The 21,889-nt window shown below is 35.5% G+C and overlaps 1 protein-coding gene across 1 annotated transcript in view; it reads left to right on the top strand.

The window, feature by feature from the left end:
* LOC144450387 (putative palmitoyltransferase ZDHHC13) overlaps nt 1-21,473 on the top strand; it is a 248,453-nt gene extending 226,980 nt beyond the window's left edge. Inside the window, exons 12-13 of the mRNA XM_078140990.1 lie at nt 8,041-8,139; nt 21,107-21,473. Of these exons, the coding sequence (XP_077997116.1) occupies nt 8,041-8,139; nt 21,107-21,130 (123 nt within the window). The 3' untranslated portion in view covers nt 21,131-21,473. The remainder of the gene's footprint in view (nt 1-8,040; nt 8,140-21,106) is intronic.
* The last annotated feature ends 416 nt before the right edge of the window (nt 21,474-21,889 follow it).

Below are 21,889 nucleotides of genomic sequence, written 5' to 3'. Positions count from 1 at the left end.
TGTATAGTTATGTATATCACTCTTGATGAAATAATATTAAAGAATACAGATAAGAAACAGGGACACGAATATATACCATAATTCCAACAAGGTCATGCCATTGTAGAAATGACCCAAATTCTCAAAACAAATTTTCAAAAACAGGGAGAGACCGCTTCCAATCCTCCTTCCCGGCCAAAGAAACTGTCCAGTCCCTTTATATGATTCGCATTAATTATTCAGCCACACACGTATGTTATTTAAATTTGGACATTAATGGAAATTAAGGGAGTTTTAATACGCAACAGATCAGGCAGAAGCAGGAGTGGGGAACGTCCATGGAGGTAAATGAATGCAACAGAATTGTTAAGTTCTCCACAGTTCTTAGTGTGTACTCGGCTCGGATTTAAATGTGTGTGATGTCTACTTGCTAATTCCTTAAAAAATTGCTAAAAGAGGATCTCGTGTACAAGTGGAGATATGAGAGTGATTCTAGTAAAGTTACGTGAGCTGCCAGCTGTGTGCGAAGGTCAAAGGTAACAGTAGCAAAGATAACTAAGGTAGGAGTGGGTACAGTGCCCAGGGTGAATGGTCAATTGAACATAGAATGTGTGCATACAATGTAGTATATATCTTTACATTCAAGATGAAATGTGCCAATCAACCTGTGTTTCATGTGTTTTCGCAAGCATAATTATCCAAGACTTTTTCAACAGTAAAAAAGTTTCAAATCCAATTACAATATTTCATGTACAAATCATTGAACTTTGCTTTAAATAGTAGTTATTAAATAATACCAGTAAACAGATGCCTGTCATTATGAAATAAATTAGAAGTATAACCCATTGATTAATTATTAAAGTACTAAAGTAATCTGAAGTTATTTTGGTGATAAAATATATTTATTGGATGACAATATCAGTTCATAAGCTTATGGACATAAATACAATAAATCCTAATGTTTGAAAGTAAATATGGGAACAATAAGTATATGCTGTCAATGCACATATTCAGCATCAGGGGTGTGGTTTTGTTGTTAATTATATTTGCATACATTTTGTGAATATTCATTTACATGTCTGTCTAATGATGCCATTAACTTGTGGAGTTATACAGGCATTTGCTTTTAAATGCGTAGTGACTTGCCTACTCATCACTGTTTTTATCTATGTAGTATCATTTGACTGTTGCTATGGATGTGGTCTTGTTGCTAGGCTTATTTGCAAACATTCTAAAGATGTTAATTCATTTCCCTACCCATTCCTATCTGTACTTTTTGCAATAAACAACACTGTTTAGCTGTTGTTATGTCCATGGTCATGTTGCTAGGCATATTTGCAGTTTTTTTAAATATTTATTTTCCTATCCATCCCTGTTATATTTACAATATGCAACACGATTTTGCTGTTGTTATGGGTATGGTCTGGTGTTGCTTGGCAGATGTATATATTTTATTTTGAAAAATATACTAACAAGAAACTGAAATGAACATCCTTACCAAATATCAAAATAATCTTTCCAGTGGTGTTTTACTTTAAGGCACATATAGATAGTATAAAGACAGAGTAATGGACGAGATACTTTATCGGGTTTATAGCTTGAATGAATTTAAGCATGAATTAATACAGTTCATCTGTGCTAATGACTCTGTTTTCAAGCAATCTCAAGCAGATGTTAATCTTGGAGCAATTCAGAAGTGTGTGTGATGTACCATAGTTCAGTTCAGTTGGTACGTCCAGCCATTGTAGTTCGGCTCAGGAAGTCCTATTACTGAAATTTCAATTTAAAACAACAAAAGAACACAAAAATAAGACTGTACAGAGTACAAGACAGTAATCCACTAGATTACACACAATGACATAATGTTACTAAGTAACATTGGATATCAGCCTATTCTTGGTTATGTGCAGGTCAAAGCAATGCTGTCTACAAGCCCGTTCCAGTTTTGTAAGATCTGTTTCAGGTAGTTGGTTATTTATTTCCTCAAGTTTAGTAAAGTCTAGAATAATATTTGTTGTTGATGTTCCTTTGTGGATGTGGATTGGTAAATAATTATGTAGTATTTCTTCAGCCTTGGATAGAAAGTTAGTAATAATTGTAGTATGGAAACATTCACATTTGCCTATGAAGTGATCACGTGTTTTCGGTTCTTTTTTGCAGCGTGTACATGTAAGGTTTGTTGTATTGTCAACTTGGAGAGGTATCATCTGCAAATGTAGGGCAGACACAGTTAATGATACCAATATGACAGCCTATTCCCTGGTTATAAATGGTTCATTGATGTATACTTTGTAGAGATGTGCAGATAAAATGCCTCCTTGTCGAACTCCTTGTTGTATTTGAAAACTGAGATATTATTATTTCATTTAACACTGGAAGTAGCATTTTTGGATAGTTGTATGACATTCTTGACAAATGGTTGAGAAATTGCACAGATAGAGTTTCCAAAAGAGGGACTTATGCCACACCAAACCAAAGGCTTTTTGGGCATCAAGGGTAATTAATAAAAGTGGGCGTTTATTGTCTTTAGCATTGTTTATAACTTCATAAACTATAAGAGCTTCATTAGCCGTTGACATGTTCTTTGTAAATCCAAATTGTAGTTTGTTTTGTTGTTTACAGAAAGACTCTTCAATCGTGGTGACCAGTGCTTTCTCAATTATTTTTTCCAATAATGTGTAGACAGGTAATACCATGGTAGTTTGCAGCTATGGTCTGTTGTTTCCCATTTATGGAGATCAACATAACAATTCCTTCTTTTAAAGCTCGAGAAATGTGGTTGTAGTATGGCATTGATCAGTGTTAAAAGGTGTTTGATGATGATAACTTGACCTATCTTCAAATGTTCTGCAGTCATACCATGAATATTAGATGCTTTGTTACAAGCCAATTAGTCAATGTACATTGTAAGTCGTTAACTCGTTTTCTATTATATATAGGATATCTTGTGGTTTTAAACTCCATAAGATTTCATGTGCACACATGTCTTCATTTACAAGTTTTTAGTAGTCACTGTTGTAGTGTGGTTGGTCATCTGGTGTTGCTAATTTGTCAAAATGGGTGTTTTCTTTTAAATATGTTGTTGTCAACATTGAGTTTGTTTATGTTGGTATTCTTAAATTTTCTTTGAGATCTAATTAATTTATAGAAATTTTTCTTGTCTTCACTGTGTGTTACCAGTAGCTTATTTACTCTATTATGCATATCTTTTGATGGCAAGTGTTATCCTGTTCACTTTACGAAGATGTTACGAGTTTGACATCTTTGAATAACTCTTGGGTTTGTATGATCAGTAGGTCTACCACTGTACGAGCTTTGATCCAATTTGATGCTGCTTGTCTGTTTTCTTTCATAGCTGTGGCAATTTTGGTGTTCCATACTTTGATACTTTTCATTTTACTCTTTTTCTTATGTGAACAATTGTTGTGACAGGTTTCATTAGCGGCTGTTGTTGTAACATTTATAAGGGTATAAGTATAGTTATCAATGTCATGGTTGGTTTCAAGTTCTGCTATAAATCTGGGTAGATACAGTCTAAGTTTGTCAAAGTAGATATCATTGTTGATTTTTCCCAGATAACTTTAGGTGGAAGGTCACTTTTTGTTGGCTCCTTAGGGGAAATGGCACAGTTGCTGTTCATTTGTGGGTAAGGATGTAAACTAGTTGTAGCTTTAACAGGAACATGGTCAGATAAGTTATCAGCACTGTCATCATAGATATGAATATGTTGTAGACATCTAGGGCCATTACTGGATTGTTCAAGAATATAGTCTATTGGTGATGTGTCATTCATATTGTCATGTAGAAATGTATCTTTAATTGGATAGTTACTGTTTAATAAGAGTAGATGACCCTACAAAAGGCTTGGAATTTGCTATCACGAGTAGTAGAAGGATTGCGGTGTAATGAATCATTGATATCTCCAGCATTAACAATTCTGAAATGGTACGAAAACGTATCGATTATTTCAGCTAATTCGTCAAGTACATAATAAAACTTGAATTCTCCAAATAATTGAATTTCTTGATGGCATGTACACTTTAATTAAACAAATTGGTGTTTTACTCTTGATAGTAATCATGCAGATGTTAGTGGATCTATCAGGATGGGTTGTGATATTATACTGTCTAACTGCCCATTCCATATTATTGCAACACCACCAAAGCCTCTTGGCCTCTGAGTTGGAGGAATGGTGGTCATCAAATTTACTAAAAACTGTGTGAGTTGGAAAAAGTACATTTATAACTGGTTTCTTGAATTCATATAGCCAATGTTTTTGTAGGCATAATATATGTACTTGATGTAAAATTCTCGCAGTATGGTTGGCATTAGTTTTGATGTTCTTGATGTTAAAGGATGCTATTTTAATCTGTTGAATGTTGGTATTTCATGTTTGCTTGTTACGTAAAGGGCTGGTAGAATGATTTTGTTGGAGTTCCTTCATCGTCTTCTTTGTGTTTTTCGATGACACGTGACTACACAATCATTGATTGTTACCTCTTGTTGAAATCTGTGTTGTTGTTGTTTGTTCACGTTGCTCCTCTAGATATATAGCTCTGTTGAGTGTCTGGCATAGTACTAAGAACAGGTTTACATACACAAGATATTGGATAGTTCTGTGTTCTTACATCGTTGCTCTCTGGAGATGTTATATTTGTTTGGGATGATTCATTTATATATACTGTCTGTGCTGTTGGTTAGGTTGACGGTAACCTGTCTGACAACGTCGTTGGTTGCCATCATGATGACCATGGAAATTTTTTCCAGATTTTTCTCTAAAGTAGATATGTGAAGTTGTTGTATCTTTTTTTCAATACTGGAGAGTCTGAGTAATATTGAGGTGTTATCATTACATGAACGTCTAGCCGAATTCTCTGGTTGTTGTACTGTTGACAAGTACTATATGGTGAAAAGTTTTGTTGATGATGAGGATAATACTGCTGTGCTTGATTGTACTCAGTTTGTTGAATATCATTCTGGTTGCATTTGCTACTTTGTAAAGGTGGTTATTTCCAGTTTAAGTAAACGATTTGATTTCTCGAGTTCTTGGATTTTCTGTTCCAGTTTTAAAATATAGTCTCCGGTGTAATTAGTCTGTTGGCTCTTATCTTTTATCCCAAAGTCTTTTTGTGAGAGTTTCTTTTCTAATTCTTTAATCTTCTTGTCCTTTTGTTGAATTTTTTTTCAAAGTCTATGATATCGGTGTTAGTTGCAGTAGATACAAGCTGTTCCTTTTTGGCAGGGGTGGTCATTGTCAAACAAGATTGATTCTTAAAAAGTATTGTATTCCATTGGTATTCTTTGACTTTGCAGAATGTTTGACAGTCATATGTCATGTCTTCATTTATTACATTTGGAGAGTTTAGGGGGAGATTCTAGCACTGGAGATGCAACCAAGAAGAGCATTTAGAACATTGGATTGATGGTGGATTACCATTGATGTTTTTACATACTGCACATATTATAACATGTATGCTTGTACTATCATTTCCATCATGAGTTGTGCTGTATGATGTATCATGTGGAGGGTTAGATACAGGTGACTGGAGGTGATAATGTAAATTTTGAGCATCCAATGTCTTTGTTTTATCATTGTTTTGTGTAGTTGTTGATCCATTATTATGCTGTATATCAGATCCTTTATGAAATTGTTGAAGTTGTTGATATTGTTGATCTTGTTGAGTTTCATTGGTAATCATGATTGTATCTGCTGGATGAAGGGTTGTATTATGTGTATTTTTGGTACTACCTGGTGAGTTACTCTTGGACATCCTTTTCTTTTGGAATTTGGTATATTGTTCACTGATTTCTGATGCAAGATAGCTTGTGCATTTTTCTTCAGTCATTTTATTGATTTGTTTTAAATCAGGAAAGTTATATTATAGCACTTGTGAGATATAATGGAGATCATTAACTAGGAACTGGTCTATTTTGCTTCCGTTTATCATAATTTTAATGTTGTGTGATATAGGTTGATTCTCAAGAGCTGTTTGCCACGTGGAGATGCTTTAATTGATAGAGAACGTTCACATTCAAGACCATTATTATATATCTTTGAATGTGTTGTAGTATGTTTATCTTTATAGTAGTCAACAAAACAGTTCTTTATGAGCTCACATGCAGCAGCAGATAAAGTTAGTACAACACCACCTCCAATTATTTCAGTTTCACAATGTAATACTCTTGAAGCTGCTTCATTTTTCTTGGTAATGGTTTTTCTGGTATTCATTGAATACTTGGTGTTAGTTCTGTTACCGTCAAGATATTTTGATTTTGAAGGAGTGTAAATTTGTGGAGGTTTCTTTGTTCTCATTGGTCGGGACATTGCAAGAGACATGATTGGACTGGTATAAGTAGTACAGGGTTAGTGCAGATACCCGTGGAATTGTAGTGGTATAGTACCCTGTACATTGAATATGATAGGAACTTATTTACTGTATCAATTGAACATTTGAATTACACAGGAAACATCAAAGTTAAAAATAGGACGGGTTGAGTGAAAATGTCGGTAGTAAAGTAAACAGCTTAAAAACAGGAAAACAATAGCAAGAAGCTTCCAACTTAGGACAGTTACATCACTCACATGACACGACACATTGAGAACTCTAACAGATTAAGAGTAGCAAGCAGCTTTTCTGGTTACTGGAATGCAACTTGACAAAATGGCAGTGGCTATGACATTGGGCTACTACTGAATAACTTATCACCGTACTAAATGACATATGTTAAATTACGGCACTTGACATGTTTACTTTAGGTTCCTTCGGTAGACTTCAACTGCCGTACCACAGGTATTCAAATCAGGAAGTTAGAATACCAGTTCAATTGGCAGGAGTTGATTCAAAGGTGTACTGGATAGCTTTATGTTTCAGGAGCACAGAGAAAACACGTCCGTCTGCTGTTGTATCAGGTGCACACCCAATGATGGAAATAATCCACAGTTACAAAGCATAGAATATACCCATCATCTGACCTGATTCTTTTGCACCAACCTTTGATGCAACATTTATGTTAGTCTTGATTACCCAGACTCTTGCCATTGAGGGATCCACCACTGCTTGGGATGGAGCCCTCTATGGCAAGAGTCTGGGTAACAGAGACTATATTATCTGCTTTGTATAATTTTATCTATATTTAGACGTTCAGGTTTCTGTCGTTAGTTTGTCTGTATGTGCTGATAGTTCCAGGGGGCCTAGAGGGCCCACTTGGAACTGTTGATTTACCTGGGGCACAGTAGGTTTCTTTCTTCATTGATTTATCACGGGTTTCCCCTACCAAGTCCTACGCAGTATAAGACATTACCCACAATACATTGTTGGCTCGGCTTACGAAATCCTGTTTACCTAGAGCACAGAGAAATACACATGTTGAACTTATGATTTATGTGTATTTTATGCATATTTCATTTGGGTACAGCTTGTTTTGAGGTAATGAAAGTCAATAGACAATTGGAAGGATCCTATTTCATTGATTGAATTTTTTTATTCTACCACATTCAATGCAAGCACTGAGTACTTCCAGAAAACATTGCACTTAGTTTCAGCCATGTGGCCTTGTTTTGAAGTTGTCAAGTTCACAATCAGAAATATGAAGTCATAACTGCCCATAGCAATCTAGGCATATCAACATTCACATAGACAGAGATCCCTGGAAACCAAGTATTTGTATTAGTATTTGTTGTGTTCTCTTTGTGTTTTTTTTTAAATGCTACCCATGCCAAATGAATTTCTAGAGAGTGAAGCGGATTTTGTATAATCTTATCTAGTGAAAACTAAGATGTTGAGTCAGCAAATTACAAACAAGTGGTTGCGTGTGTGCATTCTTCATTTTGTCAACAGCAGGATCCAGCTCACGGTGGTCGGCGGCTGTGGGACCCGACAGTCACTCACAATTACTGACCCTACTCATTAATCAATCTATATAATAATAATAATGAGACTTAGGAAACATTTCAAGAAAATATTTGTATATTTACACAAAGAGATTACAATCATAATTATTGATATAATACATTGCAATATTATAACAAGAGGATTAGTAAATTGTATCCTTTAATTATAGGATGAATGGACAAGTCTACATTGGGGAGCTATCAAAGGGCATTTGGATATCTGTAAATTGTTGCTGGAAGCTGGGGCCCAAGTAAATGCAGTTGAGAGAGTAAGTTGGCTTTAGATGAGATAATATCTTCTTTATCTACTCTGTGACGTGTACACACATCCCAATGTGACATAAGAGAATATTTTACTGTAATTTGTCAAGTTGATAAGGTAAGTACTTACATATTTTCATTAAAAAACAAGTCATTGATAATGACATAGTCCCCGCTATGATTGGGTTTTAAGGAATTATCACTACTCTGATCACGCAACAACATTTGTGAACCTAAAACAAACAGACTTAGATATGTTGTGTGTGCTTGTTGGACATGGAATATGCCTCCAACAATAAAGGATTGGTTGGGTATGGGGGATCATATCATGATGAAAATGGAGTCTGAGTTATGGCTTTCGACATGGAAAATTCACAAACAAAATGGCTGCCAAGCAGCCATATTTGATCGTATCACGACGAAAATGGATATGCACATGTATGTCATAGAACACTGTCCTAATACCAACTTTAAATGAGATCTGTTCAAGCCTGTCTGAGTTTAATTATGGCTTTGGACATGAAAATTCGCAAACAAAATGGCTGCCAGGCAGCCATATTGGATCGTATCACAACGAAAATAGATATGCACATGTATGTCATAGAACACTGTCCTAATACCAACTTTGAATGAGATCTGTTCAAGCCTGTCTGAGTTTAATTATGGCTTTGGACATGGAAAATTCACAAACAAAATGGCTGGCAGGCAGCCATATTGGATTGTATCACGACGAAAATGGATATACACATGTATGTCATAGAACACTGTCCTAATACCAACTTTGAATGAGATCTGTTCAAGCATGTCTGAGTTATGGCTTTGCGCATGGACATGAAAATTCACAAACAAAATGGCTACCAGGCAGCCATATTGGATCGTATCACAATGAAAATGGATGTGCACATGCATGTCATAGAACACTGTCCTAATACCAACTTTGAATGAGATCTGTTCAAGCATGTCTGAGTTATGGCTTTGGACATGAAAATTCACAAACAAAATGGCTGCTAGGCGGCCATATTGGATTGTATCATGACAACAATGAATATGCACATGTATGTCATAGAACACTGTCCTAATACCAACTTTGAATGAGATCTGTTAAAGCATGTCTGAGTTATGGCTTTAGACAGGGAAATTTCGCAAACAAAATGGTTGCTAGGCGGCCATATTGGATCGTATCATAAAACAAATTGACGTGCATATGTATGCCATAATATGTTGCCCCTGTACCAAGTTTGAAAAAAATCGGTCCAGGCATCTCCAAGAAACAGCTGCGGACGGACGGACGGACGCACGCACGGACGGACGGACGGACAGGCGGAACCCAATCCATAAGTCCCTGTTTCGGACTTCGTCCGCGGGACTAAAAACAGTTACACTTACAAAAAGGTTTTATAGAGCTTTTGTAGACTATTATAGAAATTCTAAAATATTTTTAATTAGTTTGATTTTTACATGCTTTACACAAATTCATCTATAGAAGTTTTATAGACATTTTAATGATTTGCATACAATTCTCTAAAAGTTAATCATCTGCCATAGTGCTAAATCTGATAGATATTTTGTTAAAGTAGTTTTAATCTTGACAGTCTTACAACCATTTTGTAGCAATTTCAAGCATATATCATAAACATCTTCTGCCTTTACAATAAAAATGCTATAAACATGAAAAGAATATTAAATATATTTAATTGTGTTTGGCTAAATAACCTACAAGCCTGCCAGGATTCGATACTCAATTGTTCATCACTGAATTAGTCAATATGGAGTAAATCTGTGAGGTACCATGTGAATTGGAAAATCTGAGCGTGTTTCTTGACAAAACTTTGTCAAAAGCTCTCTAAATCAGGCACGCTATTTTATTTTCAATATGATCATCAAGTTACTATGACATCCATGTTTCATCCTGGGTGTTATCATAGACCCTATAGCATGGCTTTGGGGTCAAGTGCTACTCAGTCAGAATCAATTTCCCTCGGCTATTAAAAATTCATCTGCTCTCGCATGCACAATAAAGTTTTATGTTTGGCACCACTGTATATTGAAACATGGCTTGGAAAAAAAGACTACGTAGAGAAAATACAACAAATAGAGATCAGCAGACCTGTAGGGAGAGGACTGTGTATAAAATGGTATCCTCTGAGACCTCCAAACCCAAACTCATACTATTACCTGTATCTCATATTTCATACCAACTGTATCGCACAAAATAGATACTATGGATTACTATTGTCCCTGCTCTTCTGAGGAACCACGGTTAATCCCTACAAAGGTCACTTGAAAACACAGTATTTTTGCACAACTAAACAATAAGATGTTACCAAGCTTTAGACATGGTAACATATCCATATTTCTGTCTTTCTGTCTGTGCATAAATTTTAATATCTGAAACTAGTGGGACTAATTTGATGCTTGGTGGGGATGTAGTTTGTAAAAATTGGACGTGAATTGATAAAATTTATAAAAAATATATAATAATAAAAATTTAAATAAATAAAAAGTGAAACAAAATTTTCCAACAATAACAAGTAATATGTTATTTGACATGCTAACAAATACACACATATCGAATTTGGTAAAAAAATCCCCAAAAGTAACAAAACAGGAATAATTTTTCTAAAATAGATAAATTTCGACCTCAAAAAACAGGACTGTAAATCTCGCCACTGGGGGCGCAATGTTTGTCAATAAAACAGGCTGTACTTGCAAATGTAATTTGTGTCTGAACTTTCAGGATAGATTTATGATATAGGGTAGTTGCATTGGTCAGTACAAAATGCAAGGTCGGTGGTCACCATATAAAGGTATTATAGGACAGTTTCAGGTATATATGTAAATATATTTATTAATATTAAAAAATACAACTTTTAAGGAAAGGAATTCCGAAATAGCATCATTACACCTTGGAACCTTGTACATCCTAGCAGGATGTGTACATCATATTGCTAGGATGTGACCACATCCTAGTGCTAGGAAGAAGAGCACAGCTATGTACCACCTATGTGCCTCACAATCCCTTGAAAGGGTAAATGTTTCCACAGCCCTGGTACATGGTTGTGAAAAATATGCTTGTTGGATGTATGTGGAATACCTTCCCTGTGCCAAGACTGTTTTGCACATCCGAGTACCATAGTTGTGTATACTGCATACCTAGCACACAGTTGTGCACATACATGTAACAGCTATGGTGGAATAATACCCTGTAGCAACCATTTTGTTCATATCTGACCAGCATTGCTCACATAGCTGGTACATGGCTGTGGGAAATACCTATGTTACAGCTATGCTAAAATATTTTGTATATGGCTGTGGGAAAAAGCACTTGTACATGGATGTTGTAAAAACATAAATTAATTATGCTGCATTGCTATTTTTTCACATCCGTGTTACATTAATGTTACCATACCAGTGTCATACATATGTCAAATCTAGGTACAGTATGTTACACCTAGTGTGTTGGCCAGAGCTGTTACAGGGATATTGTACACATAGCTGGTACAGCCCCTGTGGCTCCACTGATATGGTACAGCTATTTGCACAATGCTGTCCCTAGGTATATGAATGTTACAGGGGTGTGCAAGGTTCCCTGTGTATGCTGTTAGGTAAATTAAACTATAGCTGCACAGTAAATTTGGTTTAAAAAATCACACAAATAACAAAATGGCATGAGACCAAATCATTTTGGCTTGGCCTCTCTGACTTTGCCTGTTCTTAAAAATGTGCTATGTTAAGATAGTATGAGATACATGTTGTGTTTTATGTCTTTGCTATTATTATTTGTTTGTTTACTTCATACTTTCAATGTGTTAAAATGACCTATGTATTGCAAAATATACACCAACATATATATCTATGGCCTGAATATATATATACACCTGTTTTGACCCTTCCCAAATTGTTGTAATTTGTCTTTTTAGCACAACTGAACTGATAAGGTTCAGTAGTGCTATAGGCATGGCAAAGTGTCTGTCTGTGTGTGTGTGTGTGTGTGTGTGTGTGTGTGTGTGTGAACAACTTAAAGTCAAAAACCGCTGGACCAATTGCCTTGATATTTGGTGGTCATGTTACTTCTGGTGTCTAGTTGAAAAATTGTAAAAATGAAAATGAATCCATCAGAGATGTGGGTTTTGGGTAAAAAAAATATCATTTTTGGTCAAAAAATTTAAACTCCAAAACTACTGGGCAGATTGGCATGAAATTTGGTGAGAACATTCTTAAAGGTGGGTAAATTAAGATTTGTTCATGACATGATGATTCCTCAGAAATATGCAAATTAGGGCTAAAAATGTGTATTTTTGGTCAAAAACCTATAATTCCAAAATTACTCAGCAGATTGGGCTGAAATTTAACAGGGATGCATCTGTGGGTGTATAGGTGAAGAAATAATAACCATATGATGATCTCATCAGCAATATGCAGATTAGGTGTAAAAATGTGAATTTTGGTCAAAAATTTATATCTCAAAAAGTACTTGGTCAATGAGACTGAAACTTGGTGAGATATTTTTAAAAGTGTTATTCTGCAGGTTTTCTTCAACATATTTTGACACAATTGGGCCTAGCAACCATGACCACGCCCTTAGCAACAACCAATTGGCACTATATTTTGGTCAAATAACAACATCATCTGGTAGGCAAGTGAGTAAACATTCAAAAAATTATGCAAATATCCGTAGCAACCATGACCACGCCCATAACAGCAGCCAAACGGTAGTGTATTTCACAGATATCAACAGGGATTAATAGACAAATGAATAAACATTCAACAAATGTATGTAAAGTTGCCTATCAACAAGACCACGCCCATAGCAACAGGAAAATAATCATGTATATTGCAAAGATAACAGGAATTGAAAGACAAATGCATAAACAATCAACAAATGTTCCTAGCAACAAGACCACGCCCAAAGCAACAGACAAATGATCACGTATGTATTGCGAAGATAACAACAGAGATTAATAGACAATTGAATAAACATTCAAAAAAGTATGCAAATGTGCCTAGCAAGAAGACCACGCCCATAGCAAAAGTCAAATGATCACGTTTATCACAAAGATAGCAACATGGTTGGATAGGCAAGTTGATAGCCATTCAACAAATGAACACCTATTGTTAGCATGGACTAGCATACGGATAAACATTTTTATAAACTGTACAGTTGTGCTATAGTGCCATTAGTGGTATTTTTACTTTAAGTTATTTACACACACACACACACACATCCACACACACAGATAGACAGACAGACAGATGCTGGGCGATCCCTATAGCACTAATGAACCTCACTTAAGTTGTGCTAAAAATGTATGGAAATATCCTTAGCAACCATAACTATAGCATCAGCCAAACGGTGACTAGATGTATTTCACAAATATAACCACTGGGATTGATAGTCACAGTTGAATAAATATTCAAAAAATGTATGCAAATGTGCCTAGCAACAAGACCACGCCCATAGCAACAGCCAATTGATAATATTATGCAAAGATAACAATAGGAATTAATAGACAATTGAATTATCGTTCGAAAATGTACATATATTTGCCTAGAAACAAGACCATGCCCATAGCAACAGCCAAATAATCATGTATATTGTAAAGATAACAAGAATTGATAGAAAAATGAATAAGCTTTCTAAAATATATGCAAATGTGCCTAGCAACGAGACCACACCCATAGCAACAGCCAAATGATCACATATATTGTACAGATAACAATAGGGATTAATAGACAATTTAATAATCATTCAAAAATGTATGTAAATGTGCAAATGACCACTTGTACCTCAAATGGCTCACCGTGTATTACACATTTTTAAAACTGTATGGTACAGTTGTGCTACAACGCCATTGATAGATTTAATAGATTTAATAGTATACTAGAAAGCTAAGAACTTTCAAAACGGTCATATGAATGTGTTTTGTTGTAGTTAAAAAAGAAAAGAAGAGGAAACTATGTCAGTCTCTGTTACTCAATAAATAGTAGAGAACTAAAACACTAAATATAATGTGATCTGATCATCAACATCTGTTACACAGTATGTACAGGAAATGATTTTAAATACTAGTAATCAATGGCAAGGGTTTCAATCCCCAGGTCATACATCAGTGTTTATCTTATCAGTTGAATCAGGAGGATTACAAAGGATTATTCTTTGGTTCTAGGCCAGACAACTGCGATTAACACCTAACTTGTAATCCTAGGTCAATGTGGGGTGAATTGTAACAATATATGAAGTTTCAAATTGTGACTTGGATTTAGTCACTTGTAACTTGTATTCATTCTCTTTGCTTACAAATAATTTCCTGTACATGCAATAACAAACAACTGTCAAATGAATTGTAAAAACAATGTTGAATAGTGTCAGTAATTTATTTCATATTTTACCTCACATTACATTATAAATAACAAATATATATTGGTATTACTGTTATAGCTTTAATATACTATTGAAATTAATTGTACAGAACTGATATTGAACAATTTTTATGTCCTAATGAAAAATTTACAACAAAGGGGAGATATCTAATCAAATGTACTAATTCATTTTAAACTGAGAATATTTAAAAAAAAACAAAAAAACTATTCTTTGTAGTACTTGTTTTTCCATTTCTTCTTTACATTATTGTCCGGTGCAAGTACACACTACTATTGTTCAGTGAGGCAAGTTCAAATTTTGACGACATGGATTTCAAATATACAAAGAGGTTACCTGTCTGCAATTTCAAATTATGTGCAAATTACATGAGTCATCGGCATCATGGAACAATAAAGCTATGATTATGGATATTTATAATTGAATAACAATATGGGATACAAATTGTGCAATGTACAATGATGTATTATTAGTATATTACGTACACATAAGCAATGTATGTGCGTGAAAGGTGAGCGAACGATCGTAACTGTATAGTTTTGCAATGAAGCTTACTGGTGATGTGTATGTTCAGTGTTCACCGCCTCCCTTTGATGTAATAATCTTCAGATTCAACGAAAGTATCAATACAAACACTTGAAACTCCTGAAAATCTAGTCTTTCTCACTGTGGAACAACATTGGGTCGTGTGCCGAACCGTATCGTCCTGCTTTACCTTACATCGATGTTGGTGGCGCACTTTCAAAATAAAGCGCGAGCATGAGCAGACGACCGATTGATATCCATTGCTAGCTAGGAAAGACGCGGAAGCACTCACTCATATGCATATGTTCCCTCTCCTGAGAACGTCATGGAGGGCTCCCTACTGTCGCCGCCAAGACCTCTCTCTAAATCCATTTCGACGAGCGAATCAGGTTGCGAGATTGGTGTTCGAAATAGAGGAAGCAAGCTGATTCGGTGAGAGTCAGAGGTCCTAAGGGGTGAACTATTAATTAATTTCGAGGGGGGGGGGGGGTTGAGAAAAACAGTTGTCAGCAAGTGGAGGAAAACAAATTGATCCCATAATAGCTTGAGAAAAAAAAATGTTCAAACAGACAGAAAGTAAAAAAAAAATATTGTTGTGATGTGCTGAAATCAGCTAAATTTGGGCGGTAAGAAAAGGAAGGAGACTCCGAACACCATCAATATTAAATAAGTTTATGACATTGCGTTTACCATATAACCACAGGGTTGTTAATTCAAGTTTGTTAATAAGTGGAAGCATTTTCCAAAGCTGATTATTTTGTTAAATTGGTATGATAAATTGGTTTAAAGTTCAGTTAGCCAAGTGACCGGTTTGTCAAGGTTATTGACCCTGGTATAAGTGTAGGTTAGCAGGGAAGACATTGGCGATAAGTCCCCTGGTCGATACCTAGTTTACCGTTATTTTAAGACGTTTGGGACCGGCTGTTGGAGTCCTTCATCAGTCGCAGTTATGTCCAACAAGACAGCATTCTCGCATTTGTTTGGCTAAAAATTTAATATTGTTTCTCAAGCAGAGATGCTAGTATTTCAATCACATTATGATCAGCAAGGCTATTTTTAGTCTTGCTTTTAGAGGCAGAGGACTTCAGTTTAGTTGTGAGAAGTATGTCTTTAAGATTTTTGTTTCGTTCTATTCTGTGCTATGATTGGTTTGGTCAGGTAGAGTTGGTTCAAGGTTACATTATTTTCTAGCAGTTCCCAATGTTTTGTTAATGCGCCTTTTAGTTTAGACGCTTTGATGTTGGGACTATATATGTTGTTTTGAAGACTAGAGGAATCTCTTGAGTTGATTTTAGAAATGTCTCCCTATTCTCATAATGGACCTAATGAGCGAATCACTTCTGATTTGTTGCATCCTCTTGTGTCAATTTGTTTATGAAGAATTTCAATATGATTTTGAAATCGTCTTCGTTACTGCACGTTCATACCTCATTGTTTCAATTTAATAACAACCATTAAAGGCTGAATTTAGGTGACATGTGTTTGGGTGTCTGTGGAGGTACTGAAAAGTGTCAGTCGGTTTGGTGTAGTCTGGATGACCAGAATGTGGTTTCTATAACCACACATTGTATAAATCCTTATGATTGATACTGTATAGGAGGAACTAGACTAGTTTGTGTGAGGCTTGATATCCAACCTTTTGGTTTGTTTGAACCTATGACCTTTGTAAATCACGGCATAGCACTTCCGTTTCTGAGCTGACCGACGAAACTTTTAATGATTGTTAACTGCTACTTATTGCTACTTACAATGTACACAGAACAAGTCCAAAGTGGTGGTATTTTATCCATGTATGTTTCAATAATGCGACACTCAAGTTTGTGGAATGCGATGTCAGCTATCTCTTGAGAAGCTGGTGAGTCCATACTACAAACACATGTTTGTTTGTAGACATCTACAAACAGAGGCTACTAGAGGAAAACCATCGTTTGTATTTTCTCTTGTATTTATTTATAATTTTTACCAAAGTGTTCAAAGTGTGTTTCGTGTGTTTGTCTTGTGAAGATTTTATTTGTTGAAACTATAGTTTAGTAGTTTGGTAGTTCTCTTTTTGGAGGATGTGGTGGCCCTGAAAAGTGCCGTTAGTAATAAAGGGAAGGGGATTCCTAACACTATCAATATTAAATAAGTGTATGACATTGCGTTTACCATATAACCAACTGTGGGTTGTTAGATCAAGTTTGTTAATAAGTGGAAGCATTTTCCAAGGTTGGTTCAAACTTGATTATTTTGTTTGGTAATAATAAATTGGTTTAAAGGTCAGTTAGCCAAGTGATTAGGCAACTCCTCATGGATTTTTTTACCAGCTACCTATCGTAAATAGAAGCATGGATTGTTAACTGCTACTTATTGCTACTTACACAGAACAAGTTAGTTGTGAACCAGTGACATGTAGGTTTATACAGGGAACATCCTAGGACATCCTAGTGCTAGGAAGAAGAGCACAGCTATACCAGCTGTGTGCGTCATGGCCCTGATACAGGGTATATTTTTCCACAGACCTGGTACATGGTTGTGAAAAATAAACCTGTTGAATGGATGTGGAATACCGCCTCTGTGCCATGACTGTTTTGCACATCCCAGTACTGCATATCTAGCACACAGTTGTGCACATGCAGTGTACATGTAACAGCTATGGCGGAATAATACCCTGTTACAGTAGCAACCCGTTTGTTCATATCTGACTAGCATTGCTCACATAGATGGTAAATGGCTGTGGGAAATACCTATATTACAGCTATGCTAAAATAGCTGGTACATGGCTGTGGGGAAAAGCTCTTGTATATGGATGTTGTAAAAGCCTATGATGCATTGCTATTTTTCACATCCATGTTACATTGATGTTGGCATACCAGTTACAAATCTAGGTATGTTTATACCTAGTGTGTTGGCCAGAGTTGTTACATGGATATTGTACACATAGCTGATACAGTCCCTGTGGCTCAACTGAGCTGGTACAGCTATGTGCACACCCCTGTCCTAGGCATGTGAATGTCACAGGGTGTGCAAGGTTCTCTGTGTAGTTATGAACCACACATTACAAAATTGGTAACCGAGAAAAAAATTGCATTGCTTCTGTATCTGGAAAAATAATTTAATGCAGGATTGACAATAGAAAAAAATTGCTGTCACAGTGATGGGGACAAAAATTGCTGCCATACCTATTTCCTCCTCCCCCCCCCCATATCAAATGGTTCTCCCCTAAAAGCCGCCATCCATGGAGTTGTCAGATATGCCTAGCATTCACCTTTCAACAACTGGTAATGCTGACATACAACTTCACAGCCTTTATTTGGAGTTGAAGCAATCAACAATGGATGACGAGAATACAATGTGGAGAAAATAAATCTGTAGCGGTAAGTTTTTTTTCGTGTGTATTACATGTAACTCAAATTTCCTATATAGGTACTACATATAGTTTCATCATCAATCTACATTGTCATTTTAGAACCGAATATGACAGCAGACCATAGATTGACCAATCAAATTTTTCGTCAGTTTTGATATGGTGTTGATTGATACTTGCGTGTCACCTAGAAATTCGCTTATTTTGATTTTGATAATGAAACCAAGCTGGTCACTATGGCTTTATATGTGATATCTTGTTTATGTTTGTAATGTAACAAAGTTAGAAATTTGGCAGTAGATTTATCAATGTTGAACACTGAATGAGATAACTATCTAAATCAGAAATAAGGTTATAAAATAACTTTTATTCATGCAACTACCGTTATATCCCTCTAGTAATGTAATGGTTGAGTTGTTACAATGTAGACATCAGACAGTGATGGATCAATTCATCACCACCACCATCATCATCATCATCATCATCATCATCATCATCATCATCATCATTTGGTACTGTTGATGTAGGTCAGTGACCTGTACAAAGTTTCATTTGGTGAGATGTAAGTGTCAATCAAGTGTGAAGTCTCCACGGCTGTAGTTTCTGAAATATGGGTCAATGGTATAGTTATACTGAAATGGTGCTGATTTCCTGTATTTATGAAGTCTTGATTTGAAACAATCAATGGTCGGTGTATTCACAATATCTTCAGACAAATTATTCCAAGGTCGGAAGACTCTATAAGTGAAAAATTACCGGCGGATATACAGTGATGGTGTTTTTGGTTTCTTCAACTTGAAAGAGTGACCACAAGTTGAAGGGTTCAATACAATAGTGAGGGAGATTGAGTTTTGTAGAAACCATGTGTGTATTTATAAACTTCAATTATGTCGCCGAGAACACATCTGTAAGTTAAACTTGGTAACTTCAAGGCTTTTAGTCTGTCAAGTTATGATAAATCTTTCATTCCTGGGATCAATTCTGTAGCTCTTCTTTGTACTGATTCGATGGTGTTGATTTGACCAAAGACAAGTAAGAAGACTTTTTGTCTGTGATTTGATTTGATTTATATGGTGTCCAGACTGAATAGGCATATTCAAGGTGACGTCCAATTAGTCTATGATACAGAAATATAAAAGTGTCCTGGTCGAGAAACTTGAAAATCCTTCATACTATTCCCACTAGGCGGTTTTCTGTTTGTACAATCTCGTTTATGTGTTGGTCAAAGATTAGTTTAGATTTCAACTCGACCCAGTTTCAACTCACTCCAATTTCAGTGCATCAGATTTGTGGGCCGATTGCTTGTTTTTTTTCATTATGTGTTTCACATAAAAATTCTGGTTTTCTTACAAAAATGATGGATGGATAAACCAAGTACAAAGTCAAGACTTAGTGGATGCATGATGTTCTATGCTGTAACGTCTTTTACATGTATAACTAATGATAATAACCGTATGTGACTTTTACTGTTGTGCTGTTGATTTTTTCACATTCACCATAAACGGTTATGTTTTGGGTGTGAACTATAAAAAATCCTATGAGAAAATGTGATTTGACATCAGAATGTGGAGTCATAATGTGAAAGTTTTAGATTCATCAGAATGTGAACATAAATTCAACAAAGTTCTATGTTCCTATCACCTCCTGTCTTTTACAATATTATGAAGTGAAAGTGAAGTACTGTGATTTAAGAGTTTAGATTTATAATACCTCTCTTTCACTGGCTTGTTTCAAAAGGAACAAGACATGTAAGGAGCATAGAATTTTGTTGAATTTATGTTTTACATCTGAAGAATCTAAAACACTCAGAAACATCGTGTCTCTGTAGTTTATTGTAAAGTTACACTTTTTCATTGACTAATAATAGTATTAATGAAATTGTGTTGTCACCCCCAAAACACACTCACTTTAGGTCAGTATGAAAAAAAACATACCATGAAATAATCATAATCACATTTCTGAAAATGTATAGTTTCAGATAGTTACCATCGTTATTTACTGAGCATCTTTCATTTTAATGTAGGTATTATCATTGTGACAAGAAACACAGTATGCATGGTCTTGGTTGATACTACTCAAATGAATCTCGGTAGAGCCATTACCAGTAGTCACTCTTTCTGTTGTTGTGTCAGGTATTATGAAGTCATCAATACATTTATCAATTACTATTTTTATGTACTCTTTCATGTTCAAGTCATTTGATTTTCATGTTCAAGTCATTTGATTTTCATGTTCAAGTCATTTGATTTTCATGTTCAAGTCATTCAGCATTATGATGGTCACCACAATGAATGTACTTGCTCTTCAGTGCTCTTGTGGTCAATTCAGCACCACCAAAGTGTATCTCACCACATTGTTGAACAGCCTCATTGGAGACAGTGGCCACAAAGTCTTTACTAATTGGGATAAATCACATTGACTTAAGGCAATTGATGGGGGGAATGGGCGCCATCTGTTCATCCATCATTCTGCCTGTCCATCCGTAATATGTCATTTCTCAGACATGCAATATGCTGCTTCATTCATATAGGTGACCACATATCATGTGGTACATATGCAACTCACTTTGTTTTGCGATATATGCAAATTTGACCAAATGACGGCCATATTTGTAGTTCAAAATCCATATTTACTGCATAACTCAAAACTGTAATACCCAGACAGTCCATTCAAGGCATGTATGCTGATAACTAAAACCTGATTTTTTGTTCTTCTTTAAATACAGAAAATGAGAAGACCATTTAGCTAGGGATGAGAAAAGACATTGTGGAACTATAAGTAAACATCCATCGAGATTCTACATCAAGGATGATACCATGTCTGCTTATATTCAGAAAGAAGACACAAACCCACATGGATGTGATGAAGGAATGACTTCAGTGATAGTCAAGGTCAACAGGAACATGAATACAATTTCTTTTCAAGACTGGCGTGAATTAGCCAAAATATACAATCTTGAATTTTGACCAAAACCCATGACCATTTAATTTTCACTGGGAAATGCTTACCATACTACATTTGTAATTAGATGTGTTACCAGTGTTGGCAAGAAATATATGTATTATGGATAATTAAGTTTCCACAGAGATTTCATTTATGAGAGGATACATGATTGAGTGTCAGAGTGAATTGATCGTGACAATAAGGAATATTTCATCATTATGGTACTCTGTAATATACACACTGCATCTAAGTATACGGTACTATATGATGTGTGATATCATAGTGTCTGTAATATACACACTGCATCTACATACTCTATGGTGTGAGATATCATAGTGTCTGTAATATACACACTGCATCTATGTACTCTATGGTGTGTGATATCATAGTGTATGTAATATACACACTGCATCTATGTACTCTATGGTGTGTGATATCATAGTGTCCGTACTATACATACTGCATCCAAGTACTCTATGGTGTGTGATATCATAGTGTCTGTAATATACACACTGCATCTAAGCACTCTATGGTGTGTGATATCATAGTGTCTGTAATATACACA

Source organism: Glandiceps talaboti, chromosome 19 (assembly GCF_964340395.1).
Source record: "Glandiceps talaboti chromosome 19, keGlaTala1.1, whole genome shotgun sequence".
NCBI lineage: Eukaryota > Metazoa > Hemichordata > Enteropneusta > Spengelidae > Glandiceps > Glandiceps talaboti.
Note: the sequence above shows the minus strand (reverse complement) of the source record. Positions and strands in the feature narration are given on the sequence as shown.